The sequence below is a fragment of the Python bivittatus genome, unplaced genomic scaffold, assembly GCF_059951505.1.
Source record: "Python bivittatus isolate LINGU-HERP-01145 unplaced genomic scaffold, Pbiv_v1 ctg000680_np1212, whole genome shotgun sequence".
Taxonomy (NCBI): Eukaryota; Metazoa; Chordata; class Lepidosauria; order Squamata; family Pythonidae; genus Python; species Python bivittatus.
Genome location: NW_028277095.1, coordinates 6,025,399 through 6,047,538, shown reverse-complemented (window position 1 = coordinate 6,047,538; position 22,140 = coordinate 6,025,399). Strand labels below are relative to the sequence as shown.

Sequence of the window (22,140 nt, the reverse complement as noted above, 5' to 3'; positions counted from 1 at the left end):
AAGGTAAGGATGGTTTTTAATAGCTAAACGTAGCTTTTCTATTTAGGACCAGCAAGTCTGATCGTCATACGCTGAGGATAAAACAGGAAATGGCTAGCTACCACCATCACGCCATGCTCACAAACTTGCTAGAGACCTCTGGCTGACAAGTGTTAAAAAGGATGCTACAGTAGATAACCTTTGATCTTATCCAACAAAGCAATCTGTATATTCCCTTACCAACCTCAGAGCAGAGCCATTTCTCCATGAGAGTTTATAGGCATGCCTTACTTACATCTCTTTTACTTCACATTTCAAAGTAGCAATAAGGTTAACACTGCCTCTGCAAAACCTTGCCTTGCCTTCACACTTACCTGATATACTAGAATACAACCTGCTAGACCTATTCACAGCACTGCACAACAAAAGCTTTCTGTCACTATATCATATTGCACACAATAGCAAATTCAGTTTCTTCAAATGTCATCTCTTTGCCAGAGTTCACCGACTGATTCCCAGGGCCCTCTTACAAAAAGGAAAAGGAAAAGAAATAAGCCTGAGGGATTGACCGCTTTATTCTTATAAAGTTAGAGCAAATCAAACCAGACAATTTGTTTTCATCACAGTTTAAGAAAGTCTCTTTTTTGGGGTGGGGGGACACAGAACAGGTAAATTAAAAAAACAGTTTGATTCTAGAATCTGCTTTAAGTTAGTTGCTCAAGTGCAAGTGTTCTAGCAAACAGTAGAATACGCCCTACTGAAATAAATTGCCATTTCATTCCTAACAGGAATGGAGAATACGTAATTGTTTTTAACCATGAGAAAGAATATAAATCTATAATCCCACTAAGGAAACTGCAGATATTCTATTTTTGGCCAACAGAATTACTCTAGCCATACACAGAGATGCTTCAAGCAGGCAGACTGCTCACTATACCTGTGATAACAGCTCATGAGTTTGTGCCTTCCCAACAGCCACAAAACTCTCCTCCAAGTGAACATCCGAAATAAAGGTGGAGTCCCAGTTCCAGTACAACTGTTTGCACATCACAACAGCCCAAATCCCATCCAGATGGCCCAAATTCCATCAAAATGGCCAATTTCCAAATTGGCTACACACACTGCTCTAGATTATTCCTGTCTGACAAACTCAGCCTTTCCCCAACAATTCAGCAAGCCATTCTTGCACTTTTGCTGAGTGAATTCCCTTTTGCTCAGGTGCGGCCCTCTGCTCTACCTAGAGACGGACTGCGTCAGCTACTCAACTGCACTTAACCCAGTCCTTGCCAAAACAAACCAATTAGACTCTTTGCAACGTTCTAGCGTGAAGCAACAGACCTAATGTTTTTAAAGGCTGCAAGACGTGTTTGCTTTCTCAGTAGCCCCATGCTTCTACCTTGCTATAGATGTTAAACAATTTGTTTCAAAGGACTAGACATCACACATTAACAGAGATATGTATTTCATCTTGCAGCTGTTTGGCCAGTAAAGATGGGAGAAGTTTGCAAGTTTAACCAGTTCATTCAAGTCTGCATACTTTAAAAGCTTAGTCGTTTTTCCTCCTTTGTGTTAGTTCCAGATGAAGTCACAGACCTCTTCTCCATCAAATGCAGCCAAAATTTCCCCCTTCTCATAGCTTTCCAATGTGATCGATCCTGCCTTCACTAAAACAGGATAACGTCTGGCTGTCAAGCAAGTATTCCAAAAACATGAAATATGCTAGAGATTGCCAAACATTTTACTGAACTGCTGTCCCTTATCAAGAGAAGCAACAAGCAAACTGTACTCAAAGATCTCAAGAGAGATCCCATACAACTCACTGTGCACTACAAAAGGCGGCGCAAGGAAGTGCCCAACCAAAGTGTGCTCAACCCAACAGTAGTAATTCCATATTAATTCTTCAACAAGCAAAACTATTATTTATTGTTTGCATGGAAGGTTAAAAGCTAAGTCTCCCTAAACCACCATTCAGTTGCATCCTCAGGCCCATGTTTCTGAGCCATGCCATAGTATCTTCTAAGTTTTCCCTGGAACTCTGCCTTCTTGCATCAAAATCACAATTAATTGATTCTCAGAAAATCTTGTGTAAATGATTTGCTTCACTTTCCTTGACAGCAGTAAGCACTTCTTTCTTGGTGAGCTTCTTCAGTTGTAACAAATTGCATGGAAGTTTACTCAACTTTACCTGCAGTGCTTGTTCCTGAATGTCTCTGAACAACTCCATATCTTTCTCTGCCATGACATCTGGGCCTCCTAGAAGCCACTCTTCATTTTCTTGTTTTCCATCCCAGCCATCCTGATTGTCTAAAAACAGAACATTTAGAATTCCTTTATGAATTATCAACAATCTGAACAGCAAGCAAAGTAATTTCTCATTACAAATGGCATCCATGCCTTTCCTTGCCACTATCAATGCCAATCAGATCCTGCTTGATTTTGGCAGAAAGGAGACTCTGCTTAGTTACTGAAAAGAGAGTGTTCTTCTTCCTTCTACATCCACCAAATCCCTTCATCAAAACTGCCCTGTACCCTATCTTGATTTATGACAATGGCCCCTACTTAAAAGACAGTAATTCCAACCAACTTTAGATGCTTCTTAGAGTATTACTGACTGAAACAATAAATTGCAGCAATAAATCAAGATAATTATTTGCCCTCATTCTTCTATGATAACACAACAGATTGTTTCTAATGGCCAGTTTTTAAATAAAGCTATCAGTTTCTTTATAGCAGTTCACTCTGAAAACCTCTGTGTTCCATAAAATACAGAGTTAATATCTGTTAGCTACCTGTGGGCCAATCTGAAGTGCTTGATTTCCTATTGTCCTTTCTCCTGATCCTATATTGCTGAGAGTAGTCCACTACTTCTCCTCGAGCTTTACGCCCATCAGGGGACGGGGTGAAGAATTTGGTAAGGCCATCAATAAGCCCTTTGGTTTTCTTGTTGAATTTCAAGGTGATGCTGGCATCCCCGCAGAATTCCAGACCATCGACTTGCTCCAAGTAACCCCCTTCTGATGAGCAAGTTGACTGACTGGATAGGGGAGTCTTACGCTTACGGCCCCGACCAGGTCCCGTTTGAACTTTGCTGAAGGGGGCTTTTGATCTGAACAAATAATTGGAGAGGAAAAAGAAAGGTTACTAGCAAAAGCTGTCAGAAAGAAGACACAAAGGTATTAACCAAGCATGCAAACAGTAGTTGACTCACAGAACATATTTTCAAATTTTCTCTTTGGGCTGAGAATTATACTTTATAATCCCTGCAAATTTACTTGAATCAAATCCAACTATATTCAATACAGAGATTACCTCCATGTTAAAGTGCAAAATGGCCCCTGGTGCTGATTTTTCATGGATCTTTTGAATAAACATAAAATACAACAGCCACATGTTGAACAGCAGCAAATGTTGCACACTTCATTTTTTGTAAGATACTAAAAATGTGTTTTTATGACCAAGCATCTTAGGATCCATAAAGAAGGCTTCTGAATTAAGAAACATTGATTTTGGTTGTGTGCAAAACTAACCACTTAGGGACAGAATATCCCAGTATTTCCCAGAATGTCCCAGTCCAGCTGTTCAGAGATGGTTTGATAGCTTTCTAGAAGTAACTCATCCAGAACAGGAATAGGTTTGCAATATTCTGCATGCATTTTGGAACAGTGAGTTTCGCACATCCGTGAATGAATGTTTATCCTTTACATAGCTTCCCAGTCTTTTTGCATTGCATTAACTGACAAGCATCTAATCATTCAAATGCAACACTGAACCAAGTATTGCTCAGATTTCATCATTGCAGCAAGTTTTGAGCCTTTGAGAGATAATATGGCTGCATGAAAGCTAATGGTTTCCTTTAATGAGATCAACACCTTACTAGAACTCTTCTCGGTCTTGTTTAAGAGAGCTAGAAGGGGTTGCAATACAGAAGATACACATATCCTCAAAAAATAGGGGTGCAGAAAACATTCTGAGTGTTCCAAACACAGAGCAAAACTTGTTTTCTTTCTAAGAGCTTTGAAAAGAGCTGTTCCAACCTCAAGACAGGCCATGTCGAGTATTCCAAGCTTACAACAAAATGTGAATGTTCTAAGAGCTTGTTTCAAGATTTGTTCTAGCAGAACATATGCAACTTCACTATTCTAATGAAATATTCTGATGGAATGTTTCAAGTGGGACTGTTTTGTTCAAAGTTCAAAATAAAACATATTTGTCACTTAATGTACATCCCTAACTCAAAAGCTGTTATAGCTGAGTATATGTTCAAATCTTCTTCCTAAAAATCAACGCTCACTAATGACTCTAAATAAAATTGAAATCCAACTCCCTGAAGGACTTTAACATAAGGGTAGCTTTTCTCTAGTTCTGCAAAATCTACCTTTTGCAGCAGTATTCTTTTAGAAGAGAGAATTAAGAAATACCAATATTGAATGATGTCATTCTGTAGACAGTGTTTCCCACCTAAATCTTCCCAAGGTAGTACATTCATTAGGCAAGCTCTAAAGCCAGAAATGGAAGAAATGCTGAAACCAAAGCAATGTCAACTTTGAATATTAAAGAATTAAGTGAATCAAAAGCAAATAGGAAATTGTGTTTAAAAGCAAAACCTATTTAAAATTTAGATAATACTAACCTCTTCCAAAGTAGTTACCAAGACATTTGTGTCTTAAATTTGCAAAGAGGAGGACACCTCCAACAACAAAGTTGCATCATCTCTATCACACTCCAAGCTTCAGAGTACTTACGTTGCATTTTGGTTCTTTAATCTGTTTTTGGGACGTCCTATTGGGTTGGCGTAACGCCGCTTAATCTGTGCTGCCTTTTTATGGAGTAGTTTTCTTCCTTTTTTGTGTGGCCGACATATCTGACATATCCACATGCCTGCAAGATACAGAACCTCATCATAATACCAGGTATATAGCTAAGGCCAGAGCAATATAGTCTTGGTTGTTTGGTTTCCATATTTCTACCTTGGTGCAATCCAGAGACTCCTGACGGCTTACGCAGAATATAAAAACTGAGTAAAACATCCACAGGATAACAACTATAAAAACAGTAAAACACCACCACCCAAACAGAAAACTACCAAGTATAAGGTTAGAAAATGAAGAATGGCATGCTAAGATCAGGAGAAAATTCTCTGGAACAACTGTTGTTAAAAGCTTTCAATGAGGGGACTAGTCTGATCTCAACTGGGAGGCTGTTGTGAGGGCCTCCTCGCTTTAGTACCCCAGATCTTCCGAAAATGTAGGATCAGTAACAGATTCTCCCTATCATTCAGGTCATTATTCACTGGAGTAGGTGGTCCTGCAGCTATCCAGGCACCAAGCCATAAAGGGCTTTATAGGTTAAAACCAGCACCTTAAATCATACCTGGGAACCAATCGGCAACCAATGCAGGGTCCACAAAACCAGAGTTATATACTCCCAACAATGGAAGCCAAAAAGTATGCCGGCTGCTGCATTTTGGATCCATTTTAATTTCTGGGTAGTTTTTAAGGACAGCTGCAAGTAGAGCATTTTCTTAGCTACTTTATTATAAAGGCAGTATCTTTTATTGTGTTGGAGTGCAAATGTATAAATTGTTCTACCTATCAATTCTATCTTGTGTGCTAAAGATTTCCATGTAATCTGGAAAGCTTTACCTTTTCCTCCTGCATCATTGTTCAGCCCCTCCTTACCTTTTGGCATCCTGGTCAAAGGAGGATCACAACACTCCATATGAAAGCCCCGATCACATGAGTCACAAAATAGCATATTATCCTGTAAAGCACAGATGTTTCTGGTTAATGTCTTGTATGTGCAAACTCAAAGAGTTATAGTCTGGATGTCACCAACACTTTTGGCCAGGGCTCAGAATACTAAGGGAGCCACTGTGATCTACTCATGGGGCTGTTGAGGGGATAAAACTGGTGGTGGGAGCACGGTATCTTGCACTCCTGGAAGAAAGGCAGGATATACATCTAACTAACCAATTAATGAATTAAGGGGATGCCTTCTTCATAATTACTCCCCCACGCTCTCATAAATAACATCTTATTTCATATGCCTTGTTCATATTGTAAAATCAGCAGAACAGCCACAAAGACCACCTTCTTTATGAAAACCTACGAAAAACCACCTTCAGTAAGAGAGCCACCAGATATAGAACTGGGTCTGATTAAGAAGGCCTTGCAAGTGTTTTCATTCAGATTTGACTTCTGTCTGTACCAGTTAAAATTAGAAATCCTTCTTATTCATGTTGCAGTTTGATGGGTTTACTGATTTATTATTGTTACTGATTACACTGTATTCACTATTTTGGAAATACTACATATTAAATTAACTTTTAAATACATTTGTCACCTTTGTGCCAAGTAACGTATTAAACTAACAAGTATGAGAAATATTTTGTTAACTCTATTTATAAAGTGTCAACTTTTATTTTCACATATTTGTGTACTGCTTTTCTGTTTTAAAAAAGCATCTTAAATAAGAAAATGTTTAAAGAACTGAAGATAAATCCCTGAGTAGAATCCACCAGCCTTCTCCACTATATGTCTTCTAGAAAGGAAAGATTAAAGGATCACTTGGGAAAAACTAAGTACAAGGGCCACAAAAATACTCTCGTGCCAACCAACCCATCTACTGTTCACCACAGAGTGACACAAAACAGCACTTGCATTTGATGATTTTAGAAGATGGTCAGGCCCGCAGGGGATATAGCAGTTCATAAGATACAAAGCCCTCCAGAGCTTCAGAAAGTAACTCCAGAGCTCTGGATTACATCCAGAAGCACGCTGGGAGCAACACATTTAATACAACTGTTTCCTGCAGAAAGCTCCAGCCAGACTCTCACCACACTCTGGGCCAGTCGAAGCTTCCAAGTAGCCCCAGAGCATCTGAGAGAGCTCTCACTTGGATGTTACAGAGATATGCATGATGGTTGCCAAGTCAAATCACAAAGAGAAGTGTGAGTACACATCAGGTGAATTCCGTAAAAGAGCTTACTCAAAGTTTTCTCCAGACCAAGATAGTCTGATATAACTTCCAGAACACTGACACTGCAGATGAACATTCAGCCCAGGTACTCACAGCATTCTTGCCCTGATCTCGACAGGAACTGCATGTCTTGCACTCAATGCACTGCCATCGTAAAGCCTTCACCCGAACCGTTAATTCTGGGGAGAACTTCAAGCAGGATGGATGACCTGTACAAGGGATACAAGAGCAGTTTCCATGATGCCAAGGAAGAACAGCAACCCTTAGTAAAAGCACAAGTTACGGGCTCTAACGCAGTTCACTCCTGACTTCCTGAGAGGACTCCTGGTTTGTCAGAACAGTTCAACCCATGCTTAGCACTTTGCATTAATTCACAGGAAGTGTTTTTGAAAGGAAATGGTTTTTTGCCCAAGAACTTTAATTTTAGTTTAATGAGTCTAGTTTAGCTCTGAAAGATTTTTGTGAATGGTTGAACCCAAAAGCTTTAAACATGTCTGTGACTCACATTAGACTCATATTGGCGTATAAAGAATAGTTTTTACGAGGTATATACTGTAATTAAACATATGTTTTAAAAATTTCTAATCCTAATCTGGCAAAAATTTAAAGTACCAATCGTGTAACATTTGTTAAATTTATCTATTTTTTTCACCTGCCTCCAGTACACAGTACTTTTGGACAGAGAAACATTTTCTGGCACTAAAAATACTGCTCATAATGGAATAACTTGTCACCTATTTTGAGGAAGCCATATTTCTTGTTTTTGCTGTAAGTTTGAAGACCATCCAATGCTCCTTTCTGTTTACCTGTTGGTGCAGGTAAATTGGTATCTTTTTTTATAATTACAGGTACTCCTCAACTTACGACAGCAACTGGAACCAGAATTTTCATCGCTATGTCATGTGGTTGTAAAGTGTGACCACATCGCTTAGCGATGGCAATCCCTAAGCCAAAGTTAGTGGGAAAGCCAGCAGGAAGTTGTAAGTCCCAGGCCGGCCAGCAGGCAGGTAACTGGCTGCTGCGGGGTGGGGGAGGGAGCAAGAGAGTATGCGAGAGAGACAGTGTGGGTCAGGGAGATGTGTGAGCATGCAAGGGAGTGCACAAGAGGCATGGCATGGGTCGGGGAGGGTGTATGTGGGTGCGCTAATGGCCAGTGTGGTGCAAGCCCAGAGGGGCTAAGAGAGGGTGCACAGGTGGGGAAGACTTACCCCAGCAACTTGCAACCTTCCCTGCTGGCATCCCCACAGACTTTCTAGGGAAGTCAGCAGGGAAGGTGGCAAATAGCAATTGTACGATCATGAGACGTGCAACCAGTCATAAGTGCGAGCTGGTTGCCAAGCACACAGATCACAAACACATGACCGTGGGTGTGCTAGGACGGCTGGAACTCTGAGGACTAGTCGTAACCACCATTCATTCAGTGCCACTGTAACTTTGAACAGTCGCTGAACGAAGGGTCAGAGGTCGAGGACTACCTGTAGAACAAAAATAGTTATCTTGTATCAACTGATGCACAACTATAACTTCTGGATTCTGATCAACAAGGACAATGGACCAACACCTGGCTTAAAACAGTATACATTAGTATATTCATGCATGATATCTACTGAAACTCAAATGGAAATCCCTGAATAGCTGGGAAATAATACAGCTAAAACAAGTGCTGATGTCTGGTCCTTCTCTGCAACAGATATAGAATCATCTAGCGATCAGTGCAGATGAGAGCATTACGACAGTGCGGGGAAGGTATAATTATTCCCGTTGCCTTTAGAAACACTTACTTGCATTCAGGCCTAAGGAAGTACAAAGGCCAAACATAGGGTGGTTCCAACCAGATGAACGGACAGAACGTCACCAGTGCAAATAAATCTCATTGCCTCAAATACAGAGAGTCACCTACCACTATTACCGCAATCAGCACAAGAGATGAGCTCCTCGGGTTTCTTTTCTCGGTTTTGTTCTTTTGTACCAAGGCAGAAACTGCAGATGGGGATTGGTTCAGCAACTGGCTGCAAGGGGGGTGGGGGGAGAAAGAGAGCACAGGCTTTCGTTAATTAGCATGTTTGCAAAATACTGCATAAAGGTACTACAGCAAAGAAGCCTAACTTCCACACTAAAGTAATCGGGGATGGAAGAACTTGGGTTCTAGGACTGGTTCTTACTTTGAAATTTTAAGTACCTAACAATGAACCCCAAGTTAAAGGAAGCTAGGTCCAAAAAGCAATGGCAGGAGCAAACATATGGAAAAAGGTGTTGGTAGCACCTCAGTCCAAAGGGAAAGCTGGCTCAATGCAAAAGGCTCCTTTTGGCCCTCATAATCCAGGCAGGATTCAAGTCAGTAGTTTGAGAAGACATAATAAATCAAGATTTCTGGCTAGAATCATTACAGTACCAACAAATGCCAACTGGGAGTGGAAGAGAGCCAATCTCTAGGTGGGGCCTTGAGAGAGTTATGCTCTCAACCCAACTTTCTGCACTAGGTTGTCATTAAAACAAAGTACAGTTCCATGTGCTGCACTGCAAACTCTTGGAGGAAAAGTGAGATACAAATGTGATTAGTGGCCACACCCTCTATCCACATTCAGTATATGCCATCCAGCATCAGCTGTTGTGACCAAGAGCTTTTACTTGATCTGTGGGTCAAAATAAATGTAAGTTCTGTACATTTATATCCTTTTTTTTCTTCTTCAAAGCTGCAGGTTGAATACATGAGATAATGGTTATTACAAAAAAGAAACACGTGAAAAGTCAGGTGCAAAGGTTACTTTCCTAAAATTTGATAGTCCAACTACTTAATATTTTGAGATGCTCCTATAAAACTACTTAAAGACTGAAAAAGCCAGGACATACAAGTAGCTCCAGCTTTTCCAAGCTAGCTTTCCACACAGCCACTAGGGCCCACTTTTCTTATAGATCTCTTCCACTGTAGAAGAATGTAAACTGTAATTCCAGCAGTACTAAACTATTCCACATGTATAAGGTATCTGGAGGTAGGGTGGACACAGAGATAGCAAAGATTTCTAATAACTAAATTATTCAGAGTGGTGAAACCACAAGCAGACAGAAGAGCAGATGGCCTTCCTGTAGACTGGATGAATGGGAAACAAATGGAAAAGATATTAAATGCAAGTGCCAAATTATAGGTATGGGGATGATAAACCTAACTGACATAAATACTGATGGGACCTGAACTAGATGTGCCTGTGCAAGAAATCTGGTATTGATGTCACAGGGCACAAAAGCTTTTTTACTGGGTAAATGCAAAAGGCATACTCAATGGTAGAAAGTATCGGTAAAACAAAGCAAAAGCTTTAATGTTATGTAAACGTCTGGCATTCGTCTTTTGTGACTTAATACAGGTAGTCCTTGGTTACAACAGCAATTGGGATGATTGCTATCATAAACCCAAGACATGCGGGTCTTTAAGCTGGAAGTGGAGGGAGTCCCAGGTAAGGAGTGTGGAGGTGCTGCCTGGGAGGATGGGGGGTGCTGGGGGAGGCCTGAGAGGGCCAGCGCAGTCTGTGCATGGGCAGGATGCTGCGGGCGGGAGAAAAAGCAGGAGTCACTTACAGCAGCAACTTGCAACCTTCCCTGCCAGCTTCCCCATTGAGTTTGCTTGTGGGAAACTGGCAGGGAAGGTCATAAATGGTGGTCATGAGACCACAGCTCCCTGCAATGTCCTAATTGCAAACTGGGCACACGAGCACACGGATTGTGTTTACATGACCGCAGGGGTGCTGCCATGGCTGGAAATTTGAAGACTGGTCACACGTCCATTTTTTCAGCACCACCATAACTGAATGGTCGCTGAACCAATGGATGTAAGCTGAGGACTACCTGTGCACAGTGCTTAAACATAAGCCAAAGCCTGAGACCATTTTCTCCCATGGCACCTGCACTATCTTGACCAAGAACTTGGCAAAGGAAGTATATTCTCCCCCTAACTCAAGAGGCTCACAGGTAAAGGTAGCTAAAGACAAGGAGGAGGATTTGGCAAATCATAGGCCACTTTGTACCTAATAATGGGACAGACGTGGCCTGCAGGACACAAGGTAGCTCACTCTGCTTAGCTATAAATCAAATGGTTTAGCACTTTACATCAGCCATATCAATCAGTTTCTGATACTATCAGCCATATATCCTACCTCAGTGTCACTGGGTTAATCACAAAGCCATTTAAAGAAGAGGATGACTCCTAAAAAACACTACCTACAAAGTAGAGATGGAATGTACTATGTCTAATTTCTGCTGGAGATCTTGAACCCACAAAAAAAACCCCAAACCGATCCTTGTATAATACAGAGGACCAATATTAAAGTTATTTGTGTGCTGAATCTGGGTGTCCCCCTTTTCCTCATTCTCAGTGATGCGATGTTTCAACACAACCCATCCAAAACTTACTGATATAGATGAATTTCTAATAAAGATAATAAATAGTGATACCAATCCAACATTTATCAAACTGTAAATCTCCCCTCCTTGTAGGTGGTAAATCTGCTGTATAAGTAGAATACGAGGCAGTTCACCAAACTAAATCTACAGGAAGATCAGAATGAAATGTTTGTAAGGTGCAAGTGGGTGGGTCATAATATAGCCAAGGAAGGAAGGACTATAACCACTAACAGATCTGTTCCACCAACTGATGATAGCAATAAGTAAACGTCCTATCTTTTGCACCCTCAAAACATTCTTGGGAAAGGTCAAATCAAAACTTCTGCCTCCCATCTCACCTTTTCCTTTCACCTCACCTGACTCTTTTCCCATCTGTTTTGGTTAGCTAGCCAACAAATAAGCAACTCTGAAGGAGAAATTGAGAAAGACTCACAACAGAGGGTAAGGAAAACATTTTTCACAGCATAAAGCTTTCCTCTAGCTGTCATCCCTAAGGGAGTCACTGAATAATAAACTAACAGTTTTACAAGTCCAATCAACGCCAGTACATTCAGAAGGAAAGTGTATTGAATGTTACTAGGATGCAGTTAGGATACATGTAATTACAGAGAGTAGGCAAGGAAGCCTGGGGAGAGTAATCTTTTGAATCAACTATTATAGGAAGGGGTATAAGATATCCCTGGTGATATATGCATGCGGCAAAGAAATCTAGAGACACCGAGGAAAGAAATAAATGTACACAACTGAAGACCTGGGAAAAAAGACAAGGGACGGCAGAAAGGGAGTTTGGCAGGCACTCAACTCTCTCTGCTGTTTTCCTTGCAAGCACATCTATCGAATGTAATGTCACCAGAGCTGAAGGGAAAATGGGAGGGGGGAACAAGGAAAGGGAAGAGTCTGAGACAGAGAAAGAGTGAGACTGTTTTAAGGATTGCCAGCTTCTCAGCACATAACACAAAAGCTGTCTGGGAAGCCCACTGGCTTGACAGAAGCAAAGACTAAACTGTTCCCATAGAGAAACGCAGAAAAGAGAACAATTTATGGAAAGGAAGCAAAATGTATGCATGGAGGTAGGAGCCAACAATTCTCTTCTCCAGGCGTAAGGGCTCATTTCATCTATTTTGGGAATTATAAGTCCAGATGCAGATTGGAATATCAAATCCTGCCTGCAGAAAGAGGTCCTTTCCACATTATGCAATTTACTGCATTTGTTCTGTTTCCATCCTTCCGTTTTCTTAACTGCTTTAGGCAAACAACAGAAGTGGAAGAGGGAGCAATGGCAGTCTGGGCACCCAGTTAAAAAAAAGAAAGACAGGCACTAATGTTTACACATTGTAAGTACCTTGAGGAGGATTACTTTTATGTACTCAGAAAACAAGTATGGACTGGAAAGTCACTCTGTGAGGGCAGATATAACATTTCTCCCTCCTATATATCACTTTTACTCTGTAGAAATTTAACCTTGGATGCATCATTCTTCAAAGATTTACTTAGATCATCAAAAAACATTCCTAATTCTCCTGCCGTTGCATTACTATTAGTGCAGATTATTGTGGTGGAGACAGGTTAGAAAGACTGGCAGCGAAAACATCGCCAGCTAGCTTCTTCAAATTGATCCTGCTTTCCAAGTCATAAAGGGTCTTTATACCAGCTTGTGTGCAGCTGGCGAATTTTTCAAATGAACATCCCCTTTTAAAGTCTCAAGATTAAAAGTATCATAAATCTCAGAACACTCTGACAATGCCTGAACTCTCTCCTTGGCCAACTGTACCCCTGGAAACTACAGAATCCTTTTCACATGCAGAGATTTTAAGATCAGTCCCTTTTTTATCTCCTGCTGCAGGGTACATAAAATGCTACTCAATTCTGACACCAGGTCCACAGCCTCAGAAGTAGCTATGAAGAACTCTTCTGGGAATCCAGGTACTTTTAAAATACATTATAGAGAACCATATTTGACTCAATAAGTTCATAAATAACTGCAACCTCCCAAGTCAATCATTTCTTCTTTGCTTCTTTCTTGAATCAAACAAGATACTGCTTGATCCACTGTGCTAGTCTTACATCAACTGCCCTCCGGATAAAGTTAAATTACAATTGTATCTGGAGGGCAGTAAAGTTACGCTTAGCAGTCAGCCTAAGCATAACTTTACTGAACCTCCAGATGTGTCTGACTACAACCTTTATCGTTCAAACTAGCATGGTGTGGATGACAAAAGTTGTAGTTCAACACATCTACAGAGCACTAGGTCCAGTAAGGTTATGCTTAGCCTAATTGCTCTTCAATCTTTACAGAATGCTTCTGAAAACAGGTCACTGAAAGAATCTGTGAATTCCTCATCATTCTCAAACGCGCTATTCTCATGGCACTTCTAAGTTCCTCCACCTTGAAAATATAACCACATGAGGTTCCTGATGGGGTTCCTTATCACTTCAACTGCTATTTCAGGGTGAAAACAATTAGGATAAAAATATTTTTAAACTACTTTTCATTCTTACAGCAACCAGAATGATAGCCAGATAAATAAATAAAATATACAATAAAGCAGGAGTTATGTAATACCTCTTGGCTGCCTTCAGTCATAAACAAAGAAATTGAAGTCAGAATGAAAGAGTTTATTTCGAGCACTGATCCGCTACAGGAAAACATCTTGGACAAAAAATGAACTAGTCTTCTCCTGAAACCCTCTAAGGGAAAATATTCCATGAAATTAGCAATGTTGAATACCAAAAAAGTCCCCACTAAGGATCCATGGATTAATCTATTAATCCATGATCCCCTGAGAACATCTACTTCACCGTCGAATAGTTTTTACCATTAAGAAGATCCTCCAAAATCTATTTCCCTCAATTTATTATTATTATTTATTTACTATTATTATTAGAGGTAGTCCTTGACTTACAATGGCAATTGGGACTGGAATTTCTATCGCTAAGAGATGCGGTCATAAAGTGCAACCACATCACTTAGCGACGGCAATCCCTGCAGTCCCACTTGCCATCATTAAATAAATCTCATAGTCGTTAGGCAAGACAACTTCCTGCCAGCTTCCCACAACCAAAGTCAGTGGGGAAGCCAGCAGGAAGTTGCAAGTCGTAGGCCAGCAGGCAGGTAAGTGATTGCTGCTGGATGGGGGAGGGAGCGAGGGATGCACAAGAGGTGTGGCACAGGTCAGGGAGGGTGCACAAGGGTGCGAGGGAGTGTGCAAGAAATGCAGTGTGGGTTGGGGAGGGTGCGCGAGAGGCTCGGTGAGGCTTGGAGAGGGTTCATAAGGCTACGCAAGGGTGTGCACAAGAGGTGCGGAGGTTGGGTGAGTGTGTGAGAGGCATGGTGCAGGTCGGGTGCATGAGGGTGCCAGGGGTGCGTGAGAGGTACGGCAGACAAGGGTACAAGGGTGTGGGAGGGGTGCGTGAGTGGCCAGAGCAAGTCCAGAGGGGCTGAAAGAAGGTGCACAGATGAGGGAGACTTACCCCAGCGACTTGTGACCCTCCCTGCCAGTTTCTCCACTGACTTTCTGGGGAAGCCAGCAGGGAAGGTTGCAAATGATGGTCATGTGATCATGAGGCGCTGCAACCGGTCGTAAGTGCGAACCAGTTCCCAAGTGCCTAGATTGCGATCACATGACTGCGGGTGTGCTGGGACAGCCAGAACTCAGAGGACCGGTTGTAACCACCATTTGTTCAGTGCCGTCATAAGTTTGAATGGTCACTGAAGGAATGGTTGTAGGTCGAGGACAATCTGTGTTATTTCTAATCTCTCCCTTCTCCCCTGAAACAACAGAAAACAAGGTACTCAAATTTTCCGCACAACAGGTCTTCAGATATTTCAGGAACATCATCAACATTTCTGCTCCTCACTATCATTTAAGACAGGGAAGAGCTTACCTGCCCACTGGATACATTCAAGTTTTCAATGTGACCAATGTGAATGTGATCAATTTTAACTTCCAACAAAAAACATTTTCCATTGCAAAAACAATTTCTCAGTGAATCACAAGAACCTTTCATGTGACCTTCAGTCCACAATAAACCATCCCTATTCTAAGCTTAAGAAAGTACAGCCTTTTACCATTGGTATTAAACATCGTTAAATCAATAGTCCTTTCTGAATACCAACGTCCTGAAAAGAATGTAAGTGCTGGTGATGAGCATATCCAATGAGTATATATTACAAATAAATCTTAAAAACTTAAAGGATATGTGGATTTAAGAGTAGAGAACCTTTTTGCAGGAGCTTGTTGTTAAAGCTGCAGCCTCATCGCCATCTTGTTTCCTCCCCCCTATCCAATGAGTAGCATTACAATTCCAATATAAAGAGAATATACACTACATACAATGACAGATAGTCCTCGCTTAACAATGGTAGTTGGGATTGGAATTTCCGACGCTAAGCAATGTAATCATAAAGCGTGATGTCATATGACATCGCTTAGCGAGGGCAAGCTCAGCAGTTCCCACTGCTGTGGTTGAGCGAGGATCACCAGTCATTAAGCGAGGATCTCACGTGACCACGACTTGTGATTTCCTGCCAGCTTCCAACAAGAAAAGTCAATGGGGAAGCCAGCACGAAGTTTCAAATCCTGGCTGGCTTGCTATGGAGCGCAGTCAGATGGGGGGAGGTGCTGTCATGGCGCATGAGTGCAGCAGGGAAAGGGGGTTCTGCAGCACCACACAAGTGTGGCTGGGCAGGGGAGGGGGTGCTATGGCACCAAACAAGCAGGTGCACACACAGGGGGTGCTGCAGGCAGGCGTGCACTATGGATATAAGATCCCTGGGATCTCGTATTCTGTAGCAGAGCTCCTCAGGAGAAAAAGTGGTGGGAGTGACTTATAACTTTTTCTGCCAGTTTCTCTATAGACTTTGCTTGTGGTAAGCCGGCAGGGAAGGGTGCAAATGGTGATCACATGACCACGGGACACTGCAACTGTCATGAGTGCAAGCCGTTGCCAAGCGCCCAAATTGTGATCATGTGACCGTGAGGACAAGTCGTAAGTACTACTCATTCAGCACCATCGCAACTTTGAACAGTTGAACAAGTGGTCATTAACCGAGGACTACCTGTACATGTATTGGAAAAGCAAAAATAAGAGAAAAAGATACTCTGGGTTCAACTACTAGCTACATTGTATCTATCAACCAGAATCCAACCCAATCAAAATGCATATTCACTCTTTTTTGCATTTTCAGACTAACTTCACCTGCCTTTTCAATCTACAGATAGTCCTCCATTTACAAACAGGTTACGTTCCAAGAGGCTGTTCTTAAGTTCATTTTGTTCGTAAGTTCAATCACAGTGCACCACATATGTACACCTGGAAGTTTATGGTGCATCACATACGTACACATGTGCACCTTAAACTTCCAGGACCTACCCTCCAGAATCTTCATTGTTGGAGTTGTTGGAGGTTTGTTTGTATTGGCAAAAGTTCGTAACTCAAAAGTTTGTAAGTAGAGGACTGTCTGTACTTTCCTTCTCTTATATGCTTTGTCTTTTTGGCCTGACAGAAGACTCTGTACATTTTTGTTTGTTTTACTATTTTCCTGAGTCACTTGGTAGACTTACTTCCATTTGTAAAGCAGGATAAAATACTAGAAATAAGATTTCCCTAAAATAATTTCAGAATTACAGTTTTCTATTTTTTTCCCCACATCTTGTATTGGTGGTCTTGTGGTTGGTATAATTTTAAAAAGTCTAAAATATGTCCAAAGGCTGCCATGTCCACTACTGAAGCCAGTAGAAATATGAATTCCAAGTGACTGGTACATTTGCTGTCAACTTCCTTCTCCCAGATAAATCCTTACATATTCACTCACGTTAACCAAATGCAGTACAGGTAGTCCTTGCTTACCAACTGCCATATTTAGCAACCGTCTGAAGCTACAACAGTATTTTTAAAAAAAGCTTTGGGACTGTTGCAGTGTCCCATGGTCATATGATTGCCATTTGCATGCTTCACAACTGGCTTGCAACAAGCAGAGCTAATAGAGAAGGCAGAAGTAAAATCTAAGTTGCGGTCACGTTTCACTTAATGACTGTGGTGCTTCGCTTAATGACCAAAGGGGAAGTGAGGTTGTAACCCCATCATGGTCATGTGATTTTCCACTTAGCGAACATGGCGCTTAGCGACAGAGTTGCCAGTCCCAACTGCAGTACTGCAGTTGCTAAGTGAGGACTACCTGTATGCTTCGTAACTGGATTTTATGGGACACTGCCACCTAAATATAACTATGCAAAAGCTGGAAAGCTGGATTCTTGTGTTTCTGGGTTCCTGTAAAGTACAACATGAAGGAGTTTATCCATTTTAAAAAATCAAATATATTTAAATCACCTTTCACTGAAATCCTGTTGCCTACTGATTATGTCAGCCAATTGGAATTAATTGCTAGACTGCTGCTGAGCACACAAGCTTTGCCTTCCAAGGCCCAAATCACTCTAATCTAGAATTACTACTTTGACCTCCCTTTGCTGGACATAGTTTCCTTCTCCTTTTCCCAGATTAGAAAAATCATCAGACTTAGAGCCCAGCACTCTAGGTTTGAGAGCATTCACACACTTCACATTCATGAAACGAGCTGCACCTTCAGCAGTCCATATATCATTCACTGATTGAGCAAATGGATAGAGGGCTTGGAATTTTCTTGCACAAGGGTAAGACAAAAATACTCTTTTGGATTTATTTTACCACAAGACCATCATCAGGGATTTTGCAATACCCACTCAGAACAAATACAAAAACGAATACATGAAGGAAAAAACAGCAAATTCTAAGCAGCAGTTGCTTGTCCTTTTTCCCTGAGCAAACCTTCCTTGTAGGTATCCCAAACATTAATGAAAGATACAATAATTTCAGTGAAATAAATCCAGCCTTTCACCTTCTACAGAATTTTCTCAGAAAGACCAAAAGTTCTTATTTTCAGAAATATCAATTCGTGGGAAGGAAAAAGTCAACTATTAATCTCCAAAAAGAGTCTGACAGACTCTTCAGAATATGGCAGATGAATGGAACCAAAAAGCTGGAGTACAGCACCCTAGATTTTCCCTTAAAATGGCCTGTAATTATTTTATAAGATCAAGACAACCGTTTATAAATTAACTTCTTTTCACACCTAAAATAACAGATATAACCTTAAGTCTGACGTTAGAATTAAAAACTTAAAGGCTGCTTTTATTAAGGATATGGAACAAATACAAACCCAGGTTGTGCCCAAATATACCTTTACTGGTCTCAGCACAGGAAGCATTTTATAGAAAAGGAACAGCAGGCAAAGAGAAATGGTTAACATATCAAGATTTATTAATACAGGAAGATGGACAACTTAAGATGAAGTCAAGACAACACTTAACCACAGAGGGATTTAGTTTTCAATGGTTTTCATGTGCACAATTAAGAGAAAGATTTAATATAGATTAAAAAAGATTGATATAGATTGAACAACACAAGATGGAATTTGAAAATGATGAACATGTGATTGTAAAAATGTATAAACTTTTTTGGAGATTTGAAACAGAAGAGGAACATAAACTTTAAAAGTTGCCTGATAAAATGGGCTAAAAAATTTGGTTGTAATATACAGATGGATCAATGGGAAGGAATGTGGCTAAAAGGACTGAAATTCACATTGTGTTATAATTTGAGAATTTTTATAAAATGATGTACAGTTGGTATATGACACCAGCGAAATTATCTAAGATGTATAAAGGTACTTCTAGTCAATGTTGGAAATGTGAAAAACATGAAGGGACATTTTACCATGCATGGTGGACTTATGAAAAAGAAAAAAAAATCTGGATACAAATACCTATGATGATACAAAGAATTTTGAAGATTAATATTGAGATGAAACCAGATTTTTTTTTTACTGGGACTTATGGGTAGTCAATTAGAAAAGACTAATGGAAGATTGATTTTATATATGGTAACTGCAGCAAGATTATTATATGTACAACGATGGAGAAATACTAAAACACCCACAATGGAGGAATGGATTGTGAAGATGCATTTCTGCGGAACTAGCAGAAATGGCAAAACTGACCTGTTTGGTCAGGGACAAAACAGTAAGTACTTTTATAAAAGACTGGAAGCCTTTTATAGACTTTTTGGTGAAAATGGAAAAAAAGTAAAATGGTGATTTTTGGATTTGATGATTGAAAATGGATTGAATAAGGGGCTGAAGGGACTATTGTAATGTTAAAGAGGGAGGAGGGATAATGAGTTTGTAACTGTTCTAAAGGTTGGAAGTTGCTTCTTTAATTATCTTTTTTCTCTTTCTTTAACTGTACTGTTTTCTGCACTTTTCTTTTTCTTTATGTATTTCTGTATTTGTCTTTTATCTATGTAAAAACTCTCAATAAAAATTATATTAAAAAAACTTAAAGGCTGCTTTTTTTGTTTACCTAATTGTTCTGCAACATTCAGTATTTTAAAACTCTGGTAGGCTAAATTACTGGTTTTTTTTTTTAAAAAGGACACACTCTGAACCAAGTGCCCATTATGAGCCAAGAGAAAAACTCCTTTAACTCTCATCTCCCCTGACGCTACATGAGGGAAGAAGTTGGCAACCCTTTACACTGCTGTTCACAATAGGAGTGCACTGCAGTTCAGAAGAAAGGGGCTGCGCGTGTAAGAATGAAAGCAGAGGAATCCTTGAAATTTGGGGCAATGGGATGCCAGTTTAGACATTTGCTGCCTATCCATGATTGAGGGCACAGCAGCCTGATCCACAGATAGGATGCAATGAACATTTCACCATTTAACCAATAGCTTACTCAGATACTAGCATGCAAAACATGAATTTAAGAAACTATCAATTATCCTATTGATATCTATATAAATATCATCAACCCTCATTGACAAAAGGGTTGTTGCCACTGGCTCCAAACTAGCACCAGTCACTTCACTACTATGTGCCAATGGATGGGTATTTATTGCTTTTAATTCCCACAATTGATTTCCAAAGCCTGGCTATTTCTAAAACAGCTGCAGTTCTTAAGATGTGTCCCCTAAAGACTGAAACATTCCCCAAGATTTTCAAGTTAATTTTTAAAATTAACTCCAGCTGTAACAAAGATGCATGTTATTAACATGAACTGGCTTTTCCTGGGCCAAACAAGAAGAGAAAAACATTTCTTATTTCTATAAAAAGCATTTATTACTGGTTCAGTGAACATGTTCTATCACATAAAGAACAACCATCTCAAAAACAACTTTAGGGCTGACAGTAACTGGGTTCTGAGCTTCCCTCTGGCAATGATGAGGAAAGAACAATTAGTTTTTAAACTTGGGACTTCAGTCTGAACAAACAGATAGAAAATATCCAAAGTAATGACACTGCCATAAAGTAGAAGGGAGGGAGGCAGGGGGAGGAGGGGAGAGAAAGACAGAGAGGATAGCTTAGTACTTTAAACATACATTTTACAGTAGCCTAGTTTACACTGAACATCAAGTCATCATGTGATTCTGTCCTTTTATAAACCACGTTATTTTCCTGGAGCTACTCTCAGGTGTGAAACAGGAAATCTGACAGTATAAAGAACTGTCTATATTAGGGATTCCTTGTGCAGCCCCCTAGATCAGTGTTTCTCAACCTTGGCCACTAAGATGGGTGGACTTCAACTCCCAGAATTCCCCAACCAGCCTGCTGGCTGGGGAATTCTGGGAGTTGAAGTCCACCCATCTTCAAGGGGCCAAAGGAGAAACACTGCCCTAGATGATGCTGCCCTGAAGCTCACATCATCTCTTGCTACTGACCATACAGGCTACATCCTCAGTAGAGTTGCAGAGCTGCATAACTATCACATCAATACACGTACAGTAAGCCCTAACTCCCTCAAAGCTTGCAACTGATTCTTGTGTAAATACATGGCTGCATGCATCTTCTCTAGCCTCACTGGGGGTGCCTTTACTTCTTACGCCCTTGTTTCTTCTAAACTCCCCTTTACTCTGTGTCATAACATCTCTGCACTCCAATACCTTGACCGACAATTGTGCAACATCCATGATCTTGGAGCTGTTTCACACACACGTAGCAACAGAGTTGCATCCAAATACTGAATCAACAAATAGAAGGTAATCATAAACATCAGGAATAGGACTCCAAACATCACATCCTCTCCCAGCAAAGGAAAGCAAATGCCATGATAAGGTCACTGTGTTATACCTGCCCTTAAGTGTCTTTTTTTCCATCCATATTCTCAATGTAAGAGCAAAAAAGCAGAGGCCTACTACAGCCCATTTTTAAAAAGATACTCCTACAACTTGCCACAATCTTCTTCCAGCCTTACTGTGGCATGCAAAGAAATTTAGAAGGGTCTACTACTTATCAATGCAGCAGACACAAGCCAGAAAACTGCAGATGGAAAGTACTACACTCATTTTGAAACACCCATTTTGTAATTTGGCTGTTACTGCACAGAGAAGGAATATAAATCCTTCCTTTTCTTTTTAAATAAGAAGTACAGAATTTGTAGAGCATGAGGACAACACAAACTGCTAAAGTAACTACATTCCCAATCCCGCAATATTGCATACACCGACTACAACCCTACCTCTTTTTTGCCAATTCCCCTTTATACTGCAAAACAACACTCAGAACACAATATGGAAAAGTAATAATCAGTAAGATAGGCCTAATTTTCTAATATATATATATATCATGGAACGGGCTTGTTTTTGGCACATAATTACCATGGTTAAGCCACAGAACACTGAAAGGAAGAAATAACTCCTTTAAACTTTAAACTTTAAAGTTTAAAGAAAAGTTCTAAGTTGTACAAGTTTAGAAGAATATAC

At 40.4% G+C, this 22,140-nt stretch overlaps 1 protein-coding gene across 1 annotated transcript in view; it reads right to left on the bottom strand.

The window, feature by feature from the left end:
• The window catches only part of KAT6A (lysine acetyltransferase 6A), a 65,865-nt gene that overhangs the window by 30,265 nt on the left and 13,460 nt on the right, over positions 1-22,140 (bottom strand). The window contains exons 3-8 of the mRNA XM_088152146.1: positions 8,858-8,966; positions 7,051-7,166; positions 5,658-5,739; positions 4,722-4,857; positions 2,769-3,085; positions 2,165-2,283 (exon numbers count right to left, since the gene is read on the bottom strand). Coding sequence (XP_088008272.1) covers positions 2,165-2,283; positions 2,769-3,085; positions 4,722-4,857; positions 5,658-5,739; positions 7,051-7,166; positions 8,858-8,966 — 879 coding nt within the window. The remainder of the gene's footprint in view (positions 1-2,164; positions 2,284-2,768; positions 3,086-4,721; positions 4,858-5,657; positions 5,740-7,050; positions 7,167-8,857; positions 8,967-22,140) is intronic.